The sequence below is a fragment of the Lates calcarifer genome, linkage group LG6 (genome assembly GCF_001640805.2).
Source record: "Lates calcarifer isolate ASB-BC8 linkage group LG6, TLL_Latcal_v3, whole genome shotgun sequence".
Classification (NCBI taxonomy): domain Eukaryota; kingdom Metazoa; phylum Chordata; class Actinopteri; family Centropomidae; genus Lates; species Lates calcarifer.
Window position 1 is genome coordinate 358,473 of NC_066838.1, and position 20,144 is coordinate 378,616.

The following is a 20,144-nucleotide window of genomic DNA, read 5'->3' on the forward strand; positions in this document are numbered from 1 at the left end:
TCATCGTTGATTTGGGTCTTCTCTGGATTTGTTGACAATAATACAAATATAGAATATCACTATACTTTAAAGCCACTATGTGTGGAATTATTTTTGTTACATTTGTGCTTAGCAAGCACAGACAAGCAGACTAGCAGATAAAGGTAAGTGATTTTAATGTTAAGTAGTTCAGTCAATGAAAAGGGAATGGATGGGGGGAGTGGAGAGGCATGGGGACTCTTGACTGTTGGTGACGGCCAGGAAATGGCGGGGAGCTGTTAAGGGGAATGGAGTCCAGCAGGCAGTGGTAGAGGAATGCAGCGGTGGAGACCAGAGGCTGAAGCAGGTGAGTGACGTGGAGGGATAATGGCAACAAAGCAGTAGAGGCAGGCATAAGTAATGGACCAGCTAAGAGCTAGGCAGAGGGAAAACACAAGTGAGCTAAAAAAAAAAAAAACACTAGAGAATTACTGTCTCAGAGCACTAAGAACTAGAGCAGCCTGAACATGTTATCACACAGCAAAGCAGAACAAAAAGTTTTATTGCGATATATATCGATATCATTTTGTCACCCAGCCCTACTCCTGGATGACGAGAGATTGATAGAGTGCCCCCACTACAGAACCTGCAACCTCATAGACTCCAAGACAAAAAGACAGTTATTTGGTCCATTATTAGGTCTGGCTCCAATTTTTAGCAGAGATCATGTGTTGTTGTAGAGTAGTAAGTAGAGAAAAATCACCAGCCAAGATGTCCAGTGGAAAATATGCCAAATAAATAGTCTATTATGGTATATTAGTATAAAATATGTTGACAACTTAAAGGATAACAGTGGTTTTTATGAACCTGGGCTTTATTTTCCCATGTAAATGACTGATGGGGACAAAAATCTTTGGAATTGGTGCAGAACAAGAACCAGCAATTGCTACCAGATCCCCACTGACAAAAACTGCAGTTGTACTGAGCAGAATACAGGAGCTGCTGGAACACCACTGTCTCAACCAGCCAGTTTGTTTGTGTGACTTTCAGTGGTGGAAGAAGTATTCAGATCATTTACATAAGTAAAAGTACCACACAGTAACTAACAAACTAACAGACCTTAAAGGACTTCAAAGCAGATACAGACAAGAATGCTAGCAGATAAAGGTAAGTGATTTTAATATTAAGTAATTCAGTCAATGAAAGGGGAGTAGATGGGATGGGGGTAGAGAGGCATTGTGAGGGGAATGGAGTTCAGCAGGCAGTGGTAGAGGAATGGAGTGGCTCAGGAAAGGCGGCAGAGACCAGAGACTGAAGCAGGTGAGTGGCATGGAGGGATAATGGTGGGCAGCAGAGGCAGGCAGCAGCAATGGACCAGATAAGAGCCAGGCACAGGGAAAACACAAGTGAGCTCCAAAGAACAAAAAACACTGGAGAATTACACTGTCTTAAAGCACTAGAAACTAAAGCAGCCTGGTCGTATTACCACATGGCAAAAGTGGAGTCTCATCTCATTCCCACTGGTGAATGGGAAGCAGGTGTGACTAGACCAGAGCTGCTCCACGCCTTTGCAATGAAACACACCCTCTCAGCCACAGGGAGGAGATGCAAGGGGAAAACAGACAAGAAAGACAAAGGAAACTGGAGGGGCTGTGACAATTTTGTGATTAAATTATCTTTCAAATAATTGATGATAGAGGTGTTAGTTTTTTGACACAGCAAAAAATGGCGCTGCCCATTTACTCTCTGTTTTTCGGTCAGATATGTGGGGCTGAAGTATCAGCCTACATTGCTGTCTGCCACTCTCACTGTGAAAAAACACACATTTCAGATATTTCTGTGTTTTAGAGTTTTCAATTGCCACATACATAATCAAACAGTAATATTTACAAAACAAAATGGTCTGTCATATGAAGCCTTACAACTCCCTTTCCTTTTTTTTCAGCTTCATCATCAATTCCTTTGAGGACAGAAAGCAAGAATTCCGGTTTCTTTTCAAGCAGCCAAAACAAAACAAAACAAAAAAATTGAATCTGATTAAGGAAAATGGTGTATGTATTTCAAATAGCTTGTGACTGGTACTGCTGATAAAATAAACTAGCCTGTGGCAGTAATCTGGTGGTGCAGATGTCCAAACACTGACGCTGGATTTGTTGTGGTTGGGAAGTACTCTGTAGGTTACTGTCTGTAGGTTACTGTCTGAATTGATGAACTAGTTACGCTCGCCTCAAGTATTTAAAAGTCCATTCAAGTGGCATCTGTAACTCCTGACAACTTGTAAACAGTACCTGCAACATGATTCAGTTTTTTCCTGCTCAACAAAGAAGCAGAATAATGCCATGAAAAGTGAAAATGTTTAAGTGAGAAATAAAATATTGTGATTAAAATTGATGAAAACTACTCATTGCTCAGGTTTCCTCTGTAATTCCAGTAGCTATTCTGCCTCCATAATGTAGCCCACTCATTTGTAGATTAGTGGCATCTTCTGATGTCTTAGGCTATACTCTTACTTCCTTACTTTACGATTCTCTGATGGCACCACAGATGGCTGCCCGTGTGTGTTGGTGTGTATTGCTTTGTCATATTTATGTTCCTTGTTAATATAGTACTTGCTTTTTGCTTTTACTTTTTTTTATCCTTTTTAGCTTACTATCACTGTTTTTGGCACCAACATACCAAGACAAATTCTTTGTATGTGTAAACTTACTTGACAGTAAAGTCTCTTTCTGATTATGATTTTTCACCTGACAAATTGCTTTTGTACAAGTGACACAGTATTTTCATATGTATTTAAGTCAAAACATAGTTGAGCAAAACAAGTTTTTAGTGGAAGGAATTTGATTAATTCTAGTGAGATCACCAATTTCGTTTCACCACACTCAAGGATGGATTAGACCACTGGGGGGCGCGGAGCTAAAAAATGAGTCGAGCATCCAGCTTTGGATGACGTAGAAGGCTATTGAAATTCTTTTTACGAACCTTCTCAATTGCAGCCTATCTTAGCCTGCATGTTTGTACAACTAAAATTTAATGAGAAATGCATTCCCTCTCCTCTTCAGGGAGCTAACAGATTCAATCACTGTAGCACACTGCTGGGAAACGACTGCAGTCAAGTCGGACACACCTCCCGCACCGAGACTGAGCGACGGCGTTTGACTTTTACCAGTTGTTCTTTCAATTCATCAAATATATCGATCTCATTGTGGAAAACCTGCACAGCTGTTCTGTACTTTTTAAATTTAAAATATGACTGTTCCCCTCAATATGTCAGACTGTTTTGTAAACCTATATAAACACACTTTTTACTCACAGATGTGTTGTTCTAAACATATCAGGCCAGAAAAATAAAAGTATAAAACATCCAGGGCGATGTGTATGGGGGAAAAGTTACTAACTCCTGAACTAACTGATGAACAGCTTCTATCTGGAAATGAAAACTATAGTGTTGATAACCAGATGTAAAACGCGAGCTGTCAGAAGGAGAAGATCAAATAACTTAGAACAACTTTGGAAGAGAAAGCCACAGGAGATAACTGATCTGAATTATTAGAATAGAAACGTACTAGACGTCATGATGTCAGTGAAGTTTTGAGCCAATCAGGATAAAGACACAATAGTTTCGATTCCCAGATAGAAGCTGTTCATCAGTTTGGTTCAGTGAGTTCAGAGTTTGTTATTGGAGAAGAAATAACTCGTGCTGCCTAGCCTAAGGGAATCCTTATGCTCAACCCTATCACCCACCGACCATGAACATATCACTGGATAAACTCTGAATTGACAGGGATTCTGTCCGATCACAAAGAATCCAGTGATGTGTTCACGGTCGGTGGGTAGAATTGATAGAATTGAGCATAAGGACGAAGCATGTAGTGCGCAGCACCCAGGATGCTTATAATATAAATGTTAAGTTGATTATTAGCTAACAAGGCAGCACGAGTTGCAGCAACTACGTTAATTATATAGCCATTCATTAGTCATTAATAATGAGTGTAAATCAGGCAAAATAACTTTATCTGTGTGTCTATATCTCGCTAAACTGCTGCAGCTGGTACGCAGAGAGAGAGAGGCAGGCACGGGAAAAACTGGCCTTCAGCGCTCACGCGCTGTCAGGAAGCAGTGAAAGCCGGTGCGTCACTTCTTAAGATCTGACAGTTTCAGCGGCCCGTTTTTAACATTAAAAACTATAGTGTCACATCCACATCGCACGTTACAAAGCTGCGTGCAAGCTACAACACGATAAACACACACAACTGTGTGTCACGGCCGCAACAACCTGTCGGGATTTCTTTCCCTCATCTTAAGATCTCTCCAGCTGCAGCAGTTTAGCGAGGTATAGACACATAGATAAAGCGTGAGAAAGCCAGTCTGTTGTAATGGCTCTCTGTATAGATTATAAACTTACCTCGTGTGCACGAATTAATCAAAACGTAGGAGCGTAGTAAAACGTACCCTCACTGTATAGTCTATACACTAATTTTCTCTCTCTATGATCATTCTGTCGATCATTATGCTCAATTCTATCACCCACCAACCGTGAACACATCACTAGATAAAGTCTGAATTGAACTGTCCCTACCCTTTCCGTTTTGTGAAATGTTGTAGTGTTTTGTGACTTGTAGTAATATAGGTTTACAAAACAGTCTGACATATTGAGGGGAACAGTCATATTTTAAATTTAAAAAGTACAGAACAGCTGTGCAGGTTTTCCACAATGAGATCGATATATTTGATGAACTGAAAGAACAACTGGTAAAATAAAAAATGTGAATAAAAATCAGTCTAGCGGCGGGAGGTGTGTCTGATTTGACTGCAGTCGTTTCCCAGCAGTCAGCCGCAGTTCACATTTGACCATCAAGTCAGGCGCAGCCAGCCGCAGTTGATCTGAAATGCACCTACTCTAACATCACGAGGCTGCCCTCTAAGTATCGCGATAATTCCTTCAGCAAAGAACTTCCATCATGGCAGGCAGTAAGTTGGTGTTAGAAGGAAGAGTAAGTGTAAAAGGCTTTATTTTAGGGCTCAGTGTGGTTGTAATCCCATTGATCAGAACATTGTTTGGACATCTTGACTGGATCTTTGATTATTTGACGGAAACTCCCGGGAAAATAGCGATTTGCATCCACATTGCAGTTATTAACGGCCTCTTGCTAATTTTATACAGGGGACCTCTGTACAAGGTAAGCATTGGCGTTAAGTATCCAACTTCCTTGATTCTAATTTTGAGGATCTATCTATCACAAGCTGATGTTGCAGAATCTGACATAACTTACTTCACCATTTGAAATTTAGTGTTGTGCTGCTGATGTGGGCTAGGTTTTAAAACATATAGCAAGCTAACATTAGCCACCTATTTCGTTAATCCTATCAGCTAACAGGTAGAGTTGATGTGCTCAAGATAGAAACCTAAGCCAAGCAAAGCTGCAGTGGCGTACTCTACTTGCCACTTAGCATGTTTAATTTTACCTTATAGATAAACCTGACACGTGCCATGGAAAGAATTGACACAGATCCCAATCCAGACACCTGGTAATTCAATGTTGTATCGGTTTGGGTCTAATTTATTTCGCTCCTATAACTTTTATGACTTGAGGTATTTGATGAATAACCATGTTCCTGGACCTGCTTTATATAAAAAGTGCCCTGAGATAACTTCTGTTGTGAATTGGCAATACATAAATAAATCTAACTTGACTAGCAAAACTGATTTTTGTTTGTGTAGTTAATGTCAGCTGTTGTTAACCTGAGCTTTCGAACTCATTCTAGGTTGCTGTGAGAGCCTGCTTTCTGGGCATTACATTTGGCTGTGGTGTAATTATAAGCTTCTCTGAAACCACTTGGACACATTTTGGCTGGTATGTAGACATCTTCAGACATTACTTGTCATTTAGTACAGTCAGTCACAACTCTGCTGTGTAGCAATGTAGTTAATTGATTTATTCATATTTATTAAATCAGTATTTTAAAGTTGAGACGTCCATAAGCTTACAAACTGCACCCCCTAATATCCCCTAGACTTGTTTGTTTTCTGTTGTCTTACAACACTGAATCACAGTGAATTTGATTTGACTGAAACCCTTAATTGTGATCATTCCTTGACTTTAATTGTTCAGTACTACAGTCACTTGATGAACCAGGGCATGTACCATATTTTGACAGCAAGATGTATTATCTTGTAATCCAGACATGTGGCTGTTGAACATGATAAGTAATAGTGCCTGTCTGCAGGTACATGTGCTCCCTGTCGTTCTTCCATTACTCTGAGTATCTGGTGACAGCTGTCATCAACCCTCATAGCCTGTCACTGGACTCCTTCCTGCTCAACCACAGTATGGAGTACACCCTGGCTGCTGTCTCATCGTGGGTGGAGTTCACAGTGGAGAAGCTGACAGTTCCAGGTTGGTCTGTCGTCAACTTCATTTTCAGTGCACTCAATCCCTTTGGAATTATGTGTATTTTGTTTATAGCTCACAGAAGGTGTGTCTGTCAGTATTTCAGTATATCAGTGTAACCTCTGCATAAGTAACATTTAGCTCAGGGCATATACAGACTGTATAGTTTAGGCTCTGCTCTCTTGTTTGATGTGTCTTTGTTGGCTCTGTTGGGAAAAGGTGATGTCACACAAGTAAAAATTTGGAAATATCAGAATTGCAATCTGATAACATTGGTGTGAACCCTTATTGAACAAATTAGGTTCAGTAAGTAACTTAAGTTATAAACAACTAAAACTCAAAGATTCCATTTAGATATGAAATCACATTTCATTCATTTCAAGTAGCCACCTTTTGCTTTGATGACAGCTTTGCAGACTTCTGGCATTCTCTCAGTCAGATTCATGAGGTAGTCACCTGGAATGGTTTTCAGTTTACAAGTGTGCCTTGTTAAAAGCTCATTTGTGGAATTTATTGCCTTCTTAATTGTTTGAGACCATCAATTGTCATGAGGACCGCACTAAGAAAGGAAGACCAAGAGTTACCTCTGCTGCAGAGGATGAGTTCATTAGAGTTACCAGCCTCAGAAACCACAAATGAACAGCACCTCAGATTAAAGCCCACATAAATGCTTCACAGAGTTCAAGTAGCAGACACATCTCAACATCAACTGTTCAGAGGAGACTGTATAAATCAGGCCTTCATGATCTAACTGCTACAAAGAAGCCACTACTGAGGAAGAACAACAACAAGAACAGAACTGCTTAGACCAAGAAACACAAGGAATGGACATTAGACTAGTGGAAACCTGTACTTTGGTCTGATGAGGCAAATTTGAGATTTTTGGTTCCACCATGTCTTTGAGAGATGCAGAAAATGTAAGTGGATGGTTCCCACCCTGAAGTATGGAGGAGGAGGAGTGATGGTGTAGGGGTCCTTTGCTGGTGACACCGGTGGTGATTTATTCAAATCTCAAGGCACACTTAGAAGGGCTGACCAAAAAGGAGAGTGATGGAGTGCTGCTTCAGATAACCTGGCCTCACAATCACCTAACCTAAACACAACTGAGATGGTTTGGGAGGAGTTGGATTGCAGAATGAAGGCAAAGCAGCCAACAAGTGCTCAGCACTAGGAACTCCTTCAAGACTGTTGGAAAACCATTCCAGGTGACTGCCTCATGAATCTGACTTCATGAGACAATGCCAAGAGTGTGCAAAGCTGTCGTCAAAGCAAAAGGTGGCTACTTCGAAGAATCTAAAACATAAAACATCTTCCATATGAGTGCCTTCATAGTTTTGATGTCTTTAGTATTAATCTGCAATGTAGAAGATAAAAGTAAAGAAAAACTGCTGAACAAGAAGGTGTGTCCAAACTTCTGACTGGCACTGTACATATATTTGTAAGTTGACTTTTCTATCTGTGTGTGATACCTATTGATCCTGTTTTCTCATTGAATTCAAATGTAATGGCTTGTGATGTCATAGGATGACAGATGATGTCATCCCCTGGTCTCATCTTCTGTCTAGAGAAAATATTTTATCTTGGATCCTCAGTTTACTGAACTGCTCTCTGACATCATCAACTAGTGGCATTAGCAAACAGTAAAGCAAGTATGGGCTAATCCCTCCTCTCCATTTGCTAATGGGGTGTGAGTTGGAGGGATCACAAAACTGTTTCTGAAGAAAGTTATTCACCAAAACTTATCTCTGGTGATGCAGACAATTTGTGTTATCATCTGTCAAGTAAGACGTCCACTTCCTAACTTTAGGAAGTTTGTCTATTCCCAGGTCAGCCAAATTTGACAGATCAACTTCTCCATTAGTCTGACAGTTGGCTTCTAACATCAAATAATAAATTATGATTGTACTCTTTTGTATTCACCTGTATGCTGCAATCCATTTTGGACTTGCTGTATAGTTTTCTAATGCTTTCTTAACTCAGTCATGAATTTTCATCGTCATAAAGAAATAAGATTTTAAACCAGATTCTTGGGTGCTTTGAAACTCCACCTGCTTTCATGCTGTGCATGGTGCAAATACTTCTTTTCTACACAATAATGGGACAAAGTAAAAGAAGCTGTTACCTTTCAGTGAAGGAGGAGACACCTTATGTCCAGCAGTTATATTACTCTTGTAGATTCTGATTTTCAATGAGATTCATTCAACAATCATTAATAAGGGAATTGGACTTGTTTGTGGAAAAACATATGAGACACAAATTATTGCACAGCTAAAGAGGCAAATTCAGTGAGAAGATGTTAAAAACCTGCAGGTTGAGAAGTAGAAAATTGAAGTAGAGTAGAACAAACCTGAAGTTGAAACTTGTTACTGGTTTATTCAGAATGTTCCTGACCTTTGAATGATTGTCAGTTCTTAAAACTGAACTGAAGTGTGTAGCATCCTGTGGTCTTGCACATTGTGTCCGCCAGTATTTTATCTGTCTGTCCTCTCTCTCAGAGCTGAAACAGCTGAGCTGGTTGAGCTTTGCGGGTCTGCTCATGGTGCTGTGTGGTGAGGGCCTGCGTAAGGCAGCCATGTTGACTGCTGGCTCCAACTTCAACCATATCGTCCAGAATGAGAAGGCTCAGAGCCATGTGCTGGTCACTGGCGGGGTCTACTCCTACTTCAGACACCCCTCCTACGTGGGCTGGTTCTACTGGAGCATAGGAACACAGGTGAGCTACAAGCACTACTCAGCCTCATGCTCACATTGTCTGTTATCGTTATAATATTAATGAATCCTGCCAAACATGACCACATGATTAAATATAAGCTGTGTTTTGGCAACACTGCCCTATTTTACATTTCTCTTTCTTTTTTCAGTTGAATATGGGTTTTGTCTACTTTGTAATGTCAGTTTACTGTCAGTTTTTCCATGATTTGTGGTCACTTTTAATTTGGGTTTACATTAGGGCTACATGATTGCTGCTGCTCCCAAAAGTTTTCTTCTGGTATGGATAAGCCATGCTCTGATTGATGTTTTACTAGTATTTATTTTCTTCCTTTCATCTTCTTTTAACCAGCAAACACTGTGAAAAACTGAAATAAAATAAATATTACAACACAAACATTATCAGTACAAAAATGAATATGCAAACACAAAATATTCTCAATGCAAAAATAAGAATACGAATACATACTCTGTGCACCTTCTGGCCAGAAATTTAGAAGATGTCACAATCCCTTAATGTTGCACTGATACTCTTCAGTGTCAAACAAGTTGCTCTGTGTGTGGCTTCTGGCAGGACACCCTCTAATTAGTATTTGCACACGTGAGCACAGCATGCTGCCTATTCAAGGTTATTCACAGGATTGGCCACTAGGTGTCGCCAACATCTAAGAAACCAAGTTGCAAAAATAGTATTCACAATTGACACAGCAATATATACATAGGTTAAAAAAAAAGCATTTTCTCTGAAAAGAAAGCAGCATGTTTTCTTTTTTGCAGCAGCTGCAGCTACACATAATTTGCTGTCAGTTTTATTTTGGGTTTACATTAGGGCTGCATGAATAATATGATTACAAACACTATCTGGATTCGTACTTGTTTGCAGTTCTGCCAAGTTTTCATTAGGGACATCAGCTGCATCAAAACAAGTACAGCAGAGACCAGCAGTAAGGAAAATAAACTCAATGAGAGAGAGCGAGAGAGGCTGGCCAATGACAGTGTCTCATCACCTTACACATAGCAAATATGTTCATGTTCAGTGTCAGTTTCATGAAGCTTGAAGTTGTCCAAACTTGATGTGCTGATCCTTCATCAAGCTCCAACATATTTTTTTGTTGTGTTTACTTCCTTATCAGAGTCCCATACAGCAAAGTGAGGTTACTGACTTATCAGGGTATCTCCAGGAGTAACTTAGTGATAATTAGTTAATTGGGTGTACTGTGTTCATGATCATCTCATACAAATTAAGATTCTAGAGGACATATGACAATCCTCCTAGGCTTTGTTGGCAGCCACGGTTTTATATTTTGCCATTAGTCTCTTTAAATTCCTCATAAACTGACAAAATTTATGTGCGCTCTTCATCTGAAAAATACAGTAAATGCCCGTTTTGTGCACACGCACAAACTCAGAGTCACTAACTCTGACTCAACTTACCAACCTCTTAACCACTGTTGTAGTACCATTTAACACAGATTGAGGAAGCCAGGGTTTGTCAACCCTGACTTCCCTTGATAACCCAGAGTTAAACAAGAGTAGGTTAAACTCCCTTCATACTACAGGCCTCAAGTCAATGATGCAGTCAATAATTCTGCAGCCCTAGTTAACATGCCATCCAATATACAGTTATTACTGCAAAAAATGCATATAATGGATTTGAGAATATTATTATTTATCTAACTAACCTGTGGTCTCTGCTTTGATTATTTGTTCAGGTGATTAAAATCAAAACCGACATGCTAGGACAGGAATTCTCAAACAGCAGTAATAAGTGAAGATTTGATTGTTGTACAGTATGCAGGCTGTCCCATATTCACAACTGCTTCACAGCCAAATCATGTGATAATAAATAAAGATTTTTTTTTTCCCCCAACAATGTTTTCCAGTTTAGCACAACAATTTGGGAGGACCAACAGGATATCAATATCAAATCTGTTTGCTCCTGTATAAAATATAGTGTACAGGTACAGGTACAAAATCTGTATCATAGATTCCAAGGAATGTTAATTATGAACTGCAGCATACTGCTTAATGTCACGCTGCTAAGTTTTCACATTTCATCAGTGAGATATAGATGTGGCCTATATCACTAATAACAAGCCTGTTGATATAAAGCATCCCCATTATGACTGGCATGGGTCATTTTTGTGATTGTCAGAGTTTCTCCTCTTCTCACTACCTTTCAAATGTAACATTTGCACCATGGGTGGCTTGGGCTACAGAACAATTGTATGCTGCAATTTGGCAGAAAATCAAAAAAATCTGAGCAAAAATTCAGTTCAGTTAAATTTTATTTATATAGCGCTGAATCACAACAAAAGTAATCTGAAGGCACTTTTCATATAGAGCAGTCTAGCAGTCTAGACCATACTCTGTAAATTATGGTATTTACAAATCCCACCATGAGCAAGCACTGGGCAACAGTGGCAGGGAGAAACTTCCTTTTAAGAGGCAGAGTCCTCAAGCAGAACCGGACTCGCGGTGGGCGGCCATCTGCCTTGACCGAGAACGAGAGAGGGGGGTAGGGTGGGGGGAGGATAGAGGTAGAGAATAGCGACAGAAGAACATAGCATAAGACAGATTCCATGTTTTAAAAAAAAATAAAGTGATATCAATAATACAGTAGTAATGATAGTAGTGATAATTAAAGTATTAATTGCAAAAGTAGCAATAAAACTAGAAGCAGTGGTAGTAATATGTAATTATAACAGCAGGTGTTGAGTGGAGTTGTAGGAGCAGCAGGAGGCTTGTCATCACAGATCAGACTCTACAGCTCATGAAGGGAGAAATACCTGCAGAAAGAGACAGAAGAGGAGAGAGAGAAGAAAGAGCACAATACTACAGGAAAGAGGAAATATTGAGTTAGTAACATGTAACATGGGATATGAATCCATACTGTGGAGAGAGGGGGAGAGAGAGAGAGAGAGAGAGAGAGAGAAGCTCAGTGCGCCATGGGAAATCTCCCGGCAGTCTGGGCCTATAGCAGCATAACTAAGGGATGGTTCAAGCCTGAGCCAACCCTAACTATAAGCTTTATCAAAGAGGAAAGTTTTAAGCCTACTCATAAAAGTGCAGAGGGTGTCTGCCTCCTGGACCCAAACTGGGAGAAGGTTCCACAGTTGAGGAGCCTGATAACTGAAGGCTCTGCCTCCCATTCTACTCTTGGAAACTCTGGGAACCACCAGTAAACCAGCATTCTCGGAGCACAGAGTCCTAGTAGGATTGTAGGGGACTGTGAGATCTTTGAGGTATAATGGTGCCAGACCATTAAGGGCTTTGTAGGTGAGGAGGAGGATTTTGAATTCTATTCTGGATTTGACTGGGAGCCAACATAGAGAGGCTAGCACAGGAGAAATATGGTCTCTTTTTCTAGGGGCAGCCTGATAATAATAAATTACAGCAGTCCAGCCTGTAAGTAACAAATGCATGGACTAGTTTTTCTGCATCCTTTTGAGACAGAAAATGTCTCATTTTGGTGATATTACGCAGGTGAAAGAAGGCAGTCCTAGAAGTTTGTTTTATGTGTGAGCTAAAGGACATATCCTGATCAAAGATGACTCCAAGGTTCTTTACAGTGGAGCTGGAGGCCAGGGCAATGCTGTCTAATGTAACTATGTCATTAGAAAATGTTCAGGACCAAGTACAATAACCTCGGTTTTGTCTAAGCTCAAAAGTAAAAAGTTGCTTGTCATTCAAGTTTTAATGTCCCTAAGGCATGCCTGAAGTTTGGCTAACTGGTTGGTTTCATTAGGCTTCATTGACAGATAAAGCTGTGTATCCTCTGCGTAACATAAATTTATGGACTGATTCCTGATAATGTTGCCCAAGGGAAGCATATACAGGGTGAAGAGAATTGGTCAAAGTACCGATCCTTGTGGAACTCTAACTTTTGTGTACATGGAGGAATTGCATGCACAAACTGAAGCCTATCAGATAGATAGGACTTAAAGCAGTTTAGTGCGGTACCTTTAATGCCAATAAAATGCTCCAGTCTCTATAAAAGGATGGGATGGTCAATTGTATCAAAAGCAGTTTCGTAGCTGATTCTATGGATCCTGTGGGGGGGCAATGGAGTCTAAAGTTGTACGTAGTGAGCCTGCAACACTGTCTAGGAAATGATCAAGTTGGGAGTGAGTAGCTTCCAGTAAATTGAGATAAGGCGTCGGATTTAGGTTAGAGAGAATCATTTCCTTGAATTTAGCTGTGCTGCAGTATCAGAAAGATTTCTAGTTAGGACGTTTTTGCCTGTTTATAAGTAATCCAGCAATATGAACTCAAAAGTGATTAAAAAGTGGTCTGATAGAAGGGGATTCTGTAGGAAGACTGTTACATGTTCAATATCGATACCATAGGCCAAAACAAGATTAAGGGTGTGACTAAACAGTGATTAACACACTGAGAGAAGCATACAGTCTAATAATGAGAGCTAAGGCTGTCATTGTTGACATCCATATGAAGACAGGAACTCTGAAAATTCAGATAAGAGGTCAAAGTATGGGCCAGGAGGGCGGTATAGTACAGCAAATAAAATTGGCTTTAATGTTTTCCACCTTGGGTGGGACAGACTGAGAACGAGGCTTTCAAAGGGGGGCGGTTGTGGCTCAGGAGGTAGAGTGGGTTGCCCACTAATCGGAAGAGGTCAGCGGTTCAATTCCCGGCTCCTCCAGTCCGTGCTTGGGCAAGATACTGAACCCAAGATACTGAAGCACGTCAGCACGTGACTGTGTTCCAACTAGGGATGGGCATTTTAATTACTTTTCGAAGTCGGTTAATCCAGCCAATTTAAGTCGATTAGTTGTGACGTCATTGTTAATACTTGCCCTCCACCCAAACCCAAAATAATAATATGTTGTCATGTTGAGTCATGTTTTTTGCACTCTATTGTACAGATGCACTAACTTTACCTGCTGCTGTTCTGTTGTTCACTGATGACACTGCTGATTGTTGCAGGTCATGCTGTGTAACCCAGTGTGTATATTGGGCTACACAATAGCCAGCTGGCGCTTCTTTCGGGAGCGAATTGAGGAGGAGGAGCTGTCTCTCATCCATTTCTTTGCAGAGGACTATGTGGAGTACAAGAAGAAGGTTCCCACTGGGCTGCCCTTCATCTCAGGTATCCGTGTCAACTAGTCCAAGGAGCTGGATGCTGTACATAACAGACTAACAGCACTAAAGCAGGACCAGTCTGGTGGGTGTGTGGCGTCTGCCATGACAACTGCTCTCCAGAGGCAAACCCTGCTGCCAGCTTAGAGCCTGTATCTCACAGACAGAGACAGCTGGGCAGCTGGGACGGCAGTGGACAGCTAGGCTGCTGTCTTTATACCAACCTCCAAAATCCACTTAAAGACCAAACAACCTCCACTGAGCTACATGTGTTCCACCTATCCACTCCATCTGTTTCAGTTTTGTTTCTGTTTCTGATGCCTAGTGTTTTCAATTCTGAACTGTTGTGTTAAAGAATCATGTTTGCTCTTGGCCCTTTGACAGCATGCATCAGCAGAGCATAAAACCTTGTTTGAGATGTTTGAGTTTCACATCCATGAGGTTAATTATTTTTTTCTTTAAATGATAGGGTCATCCATATTTTCAACAAGCTACTGTGACATGCAATCAAAAAGTGACCATATCCATAACAAGCAAAAAAAGTTTCTTATTTAAATCTTGGCTGCCAATCCCTTTGAAGTAGTCGTCCCTTGTGCAGGGACACACTGCATCTAGCACTCCCGCCATGCTTGGAACCCTCCTTGGAAGTCCTCTTCTGTAAGCGTGTCAAGCACCACCTAAGACACTCACTGGTTCCTACTTCATTGTGTCATAACAGTGACCCTTCAGCATAACCCCACAAATGTTGAAGAAAAAGACACTTCTTCTTCAGTCTTGGAGATTTGTGCTTCTTCCACAGCAAAGTCTACTGTTTGTTCTACAGGTTATAGTCATAGACCCAACTCTCGTCACCAGTGCTGATCCTCGCAATGAAGGTAGGTTAAAGTGGGCCTACTTCCTCACAGACATCAACACGTAACACATATAATACATGTCCAGATGTTGATCGTGTGAGGTAACGCAGAATATTGACTCATAAAATCATTGCTCACACCTGCCACATGTGCAGTACTGTGTTATGGTCAACAGTCTCCAAGCTTTTTGATCTGCACCTTGTATCCCTAATTTGGTCAAATTCACTATCCCCAAATTTTGCTGTTAAAACCAAATAAAGGCTTAAAAAGAGTAGTCCAGTTGGCCACTGTAGTAGAGCTCTTCACTGGTCTTTTCAGTATCTAGTATACAAGATGCTGGTCTCAGATCTGTCTCTTGGTAGCTCCAAAGCTCAGCCACGAGTTAGTGTGTTCATGGTGATTTAAGCAAGAGCTGAATACACAAATCTGAATATATTCAGTGGGGTATTCCGTTAAGTGTCTTTAATAATTTGTGCTTTTTCAAGGTGGAACAGTCTCTCCCCCAGAATAGACCATGCTGGCTGCTAAAACCAAGGATATTGGAGTTCCTTTAGTTAGTGCTGTTCAACACAGGGTGACCCAGTAGATCCAAACAACAGTAAAGGCAACAGTGATGTTACAATTTTGAATAAAGAATTTATCCTCAAAGTCATTATGTAGCTATAACAGAATGATTCAAATGTGTAAAGAGTATAGGTGTCTGTCAGGTTTTTGAAAGTGTTTTAAATGTAGGTAGTGATGAAGCTCCATCATTTACAGGTGACTGAATATGAGGCCTGATATCCACTTCCTTGATGTGCATTCAGGCTAAAACGTTATATGTTATAGATCAGTTTGACTGAAACACTATCAGGTGGATCCATATGATGTGTTATGTTTCTCTGTCATTTTATTGACAAGTTTCTGTACACTGGGGCATGTGGCATGATGGATCATTGCAAGCTGTGTTCACCCTCTTGAGCATCAACTGTATGGAAAGGAAGTGATGACATCACTTCCTGTGTTGTAGCGTCTGTGTTTTTTGGTCATAGAAATCACTTTTTTTGTTTGTTTGTTTTGTGATAACTTCCCATCCTGAACAATGTTTTGTCCTGTCATTCCCATCACTGTGTTTTTCATGTTCACTTGTCAAGCTCACTTTGCATTAGAAACCAACCAAATGACTGAGTTGTATATTGGTAAAGGGGTTGAGAGAGGCTGACTCTGCAGAACAGAAACTCTATTTTTGATCTGTCTAAATGGCCTCACTCTGCACTCTATAAATCCTAATCTTATTGTGTGTTTAAGACATTGGTACGATAGCAGCAAAGATGCTCTGTGAGTAAAATAAAAAAAAATAAATAAACAAAAGCTAGGCTGTGGAGTTTTTGACTACTAGTGGCACCATGATGCTATTTTTGGATGAGTATTCCTGAGTCATTGATTAAGTGATGATTAAACATTTGGCACCTGCTGTTGACCTTTCTTTTCTTTGGTCCACTCATTGTTACAGAAGGGCTCCAATGCTGCGGCAAAGGGGAAGTAGAGAGGACCAGACTAGCAAAGAGTGTGCCAACTAGTGGGATCAACTGAAAAGCCAGGTATTGCAGGAAAGGCAAAATGAATGCAGTCTTTACTATAATTTTGACAATTTTGTACCAATATTTGACAGGCTGGATTAAAAAGCCCAACGGGCTGTATATGGCTCATAGACCGTAGTTCACCCATGCCTGGTCTAGAGGGTACAACAGTGAATACAGTGCCTGAATGGTGGCAGGAGTGAAAGAATTTTACATTTGATATAAAGACAATTTATATTATATTTATATCAATGTGTTCAGATAATTAAGACAATTAACTCTTAAAATATTAAAATAGTTAAGTGTACCTATCTTAAAGAAGAACCTGTAGTGAACCTGAACTGTAAATTGCTTTGAGTGGTCTAAAGTGCTATTTGAGTGTAGTCCATTTATCATTATGTCTTCAACTAACAAGTAGTGTGTATATCACAGCCTGATATATCCTTGTCCTCTGTGCTCCACTGTTGTCCAGAAACTATTAAAACACATCAGGGGGCCACACTAATTGCTTTGGGTGACGTGTGTGTAGTTTATTTGGACTCAGTCCTACACGCACCGTCCTGTTAGTTTGTGCACACAAACTAATTTGGTTTCACAAATTATCTTGCATGTGTAAATAATTTGTACTCTTGAATTAATAGCAAGTGTGATTTCATTAAGCAATATTAACCAAGAGGTGATGCAACTGCTCCCAAGCGCCTCGGTTCTGACCGCATCACTGTCGTGCTCAAATGACGTAAAAGATTATACAACTATTACCAATGAAGCGAAATGTATAATCAAAATCTGTTCATGTTGAGGAGCAATTTGCTCCCAAAATTGAGTGTTTTTCCCGTTTCCATGGAAATCCATGGGGTCTGACTATTAATTTTTCAACATGACAATGACCCAAAACACACCCCCGGGCTATGTAAAGGCTATTTGACCAAGACGGAGAGTGATGGAGTGCTGTGTCAGATAACCTGGCCTCCACAATCACCTAACCTAAACACAACTGAGATGGTTTGGGATGAGTTGGATCGCAGAGTGAAGGCAAAGCAGCCAACAAGTGCTCAGCACCTCTGGAAACTGTTGGAAAAACATTCCAGGTGACTGCCTCAATCTTTTTTTTTTTCTTCCTTTTTTTTCAAGACACTGAGGCGGTCAGCAAACAGAGGAACAATATCCGCCCCTCAAAAACACACACAAAAAAAAACTAAATCATTTTGTTAGAAATAAAATGTTTTTTAAATAAAATAATGTAAAACACAAAAGGTGGACAATATTAACTATAAAATGTAAAAGTAAACACATTTAGTCAAATAAAATCAGAGGACTGGGGCCAACTGTAAGCAGTTAGAATTCAGCTTTGGTTCAGAGAATAAAACATACCAGGGCACTGCCGTTACTACTACAGTGGATGATGAAGACATCTGGTGCTGATCTATAGAGATTGAGAAAAGAAGGGGAGAAGGCCTTTCCACCACAGTCCACCTCAGCCAAACCAACAGACACGGATGTGCAGCACACTGAGTTTGCTTAAGGTCTCTGCAGCTCTCTGGGCACCAGATATGGATATGGCTATAACCAATGGTCCATACCGTGACTATGAGAGGAAAATAAATGAGTGTAATAATGCTTGAAGTAATGTGCTTGCCATCCTTCTCCCATTCCCTAGATGCATTCCCCAGCCCCAGAGTACCAGGCTGGCCAGAAAGTATGGCTCTCTTCCAAAGACCTACCATTACAGGTTGAATCAAAAAAATTGGCTCCCCATTTTATTGGTCCCTTTGAAATTGAGAGGACAATTAATCCTACCTGTGTTCATCTCAAGCTGCTGCCTTCCCTCAAAATCCATCCAGTGTTTCATGTGTCCTTCATTAAGCCAGTCCACTCTGCCCTCTGGTCGAACCCCCCAGATTTTTTTTCAATGTTTTATTTTTTATTTTCATTTTACAGAACAGAATACAACAACATATGGCCCCAGTTACTCACACACACACACACACACACACACACACACACATACATATATATATATATTGCCCTGTCCAAGTAGGCAAGAAATGGCTTCCAATTAGATGAGAATTTCTTTATTAAGTTGGATCTCAAAAGTCTGAGTTGTTCCATCTGTATGAGTGATGTCATGTTTGTTTTCCACTTCTAAAAGGAAGACAGAGAAGGCAATTTCCAGTCCCTTAGAATTAGTCTTTTGGCCACAATCATTCCTAGAGATTCCTTCAGAGATTGTTGCATGCCGGCAGGTAGGCGCATGGAGGCTGGTGAGCAACCAAAGATGGCCAGACCAGGTTCCATAGGGAGGGACCTTTTATAGGCTTTAGAGTACTAGTCAAATATTTTAGACCAAAATCCAGACAATGAAGGGTAGGACAAAAAAGAAAGGGACAGGGTACCCTCTGAGACATTAAATCCATCACACGTTGGTGAAAGAGAGAGGTAAATTTTGTGTAACCTGGATGTATAATAGTGAAGACAATGAGCAACTTTAAGTTGAATCATTTCGGGGTCTGCTGTTAACAGAACAGGCATGGATCATAGTTAAGGCCTTGTCCCATTCAGCGTCAGACAGTCCAATACCCAGCTCTTCCTTCTATGCCTCCCTAATATTCTCTGTGGTGACACTGTTATGACCATCAAACAAACTTACAAACTTAGAGATAAATTGCCTGGAGTCAGAGGGGTATTTATGACGTGTCCCAGAAAGAGTTTCAAAAGCATGAATCTTAGATCGGACATAGTATCTAGTTTGCAGATAGTGGAAAAATGTGAGTGAAAATTTCTTGCTCCACCACTTGTTGACAATCACCTGGCCTTCTCAGTCAGCCGGATTCTGGAGATCAGTGAACAAACTAGAGGTGTAGGTAATAACAGGGAAAATTATTCATAGATATAGCTGCACGTATGAATATCCTATATGAACATGCCTTTCAATATAAAAAGTTACATTATTTGCAAAGCCTCAGTAATCACCTTATCTGCTAAGTTGAAGGTATATGTCACTTATACAGCTCTAGAAAAAATTAAGAGACCACTGCAAAATTATCAGTTTTTCTGATTTTACTATTTATAGATATGTGTTTTTTTGTTTCATTCTTTAAACTAATGACAACATTTCTCCCAAATTCTAAATAAAAATATTGTCATTTATAGCATTTATTTGCAGAAAATGACAAATGGTCAAAATAACAAGATGCAGTGTTTTCAGACCTCAAATAACGCAAAGAAAACAAGTTCATATTTATTTTGAAACATCACAATACTAATGTTTTAACTTAGGAAGAGTTCAGAAATCAATATTTGGTGGAATAACCCTGATTTTTAATCACAGTTTTCATGCGTCTTGGCATGCTCTCCACCAGTCTTTCACATTGCTGTTGGGTGACCTTATGCCACTCTTGGCGTATAAATTCAAACAGCTCAGCTTTATTTGATGGCTTGTGACCATTCCATCTTCCTCTTGATCACATTCCAGAGGTTTTCAATGGGGTTCAGGTCTGGAGATTGGGCTGGCCATGACAGGGTCTTGGTCAGGATCTGGTGATCCTTCATCCACACCTTGACTGACCTAGCTGTGT

General features: G+C 40.3%; 2 protein-coding genes across 6 annotated transcripts in view; both read left to right on the forward strand.

Moving 5' to 3' along the window:
• The window catches only part of rtel1 (regulator of telomere elongation helicase 1), an 82,116-nt gene extending 79,758 nt beyond the window's left edge, over nt 1–2,358 (forward strand). For all 3 annotated transcript variants that reach the window (XM_051070997.1, XM_051070998.1, XM_018701513.2), the window contains one exon: nt 1,904–2,358. In XM_051070997.1, the coding sequence (XP_050926954.1) occupies nt 1,904–1,989 (86 nt within the window). In that variant the 3' untranslated portion in view covers nt 1,990–2,358. The remainder of the gene's footprint in view (nt 1–1,903) is intronic.
• Nucleotides 2,359–4,808: 2,450 nt separating this feature from the next.
• Nucleotides 4,809–16,469, forward strand: icmt (isoprenylcysteine carboxyl methyltransferase). Of its 3 annotated transcripts, XR_001963723.2 has the most exons (6): nt 4,817–5,135; nt 5,722–5,810; nt 6,184–6,353; nt 8,843–9,060; nt 14,004–15,031; nt 15,496–16,469. XR_001963723.2 is itself a non-coding variant. In XM_051071007.1 (5 exons), the coding sequence occupies exons 1-5, from the start codon at nt 4,917–4,919 to the stop codon at nt 14,181–14,183; spliced, it is 807 nt and encodes a 268-aa protein (XP_050926964.1). In that variant the 5' UTR covers nt 4,809–4,916; the 3' UTR covers nt 14,184–16,469. The 3 variants fall into 3 exon arrangements, 2 of the variants coding, with proteins under 2 accessions (XP_050926964.1, XP_018557037.1); XM_051071007.1 differs by having other exon boundaries at nt 4,809–5,135; nt 6,253–6,353; nt 14,004–16,469; XM_018701521.2 differs by having other exon boundaries at nt 14,004–16,469.
• Nucleotides 16,470–20,144: the final 3,675 nt, after the last annotated feature.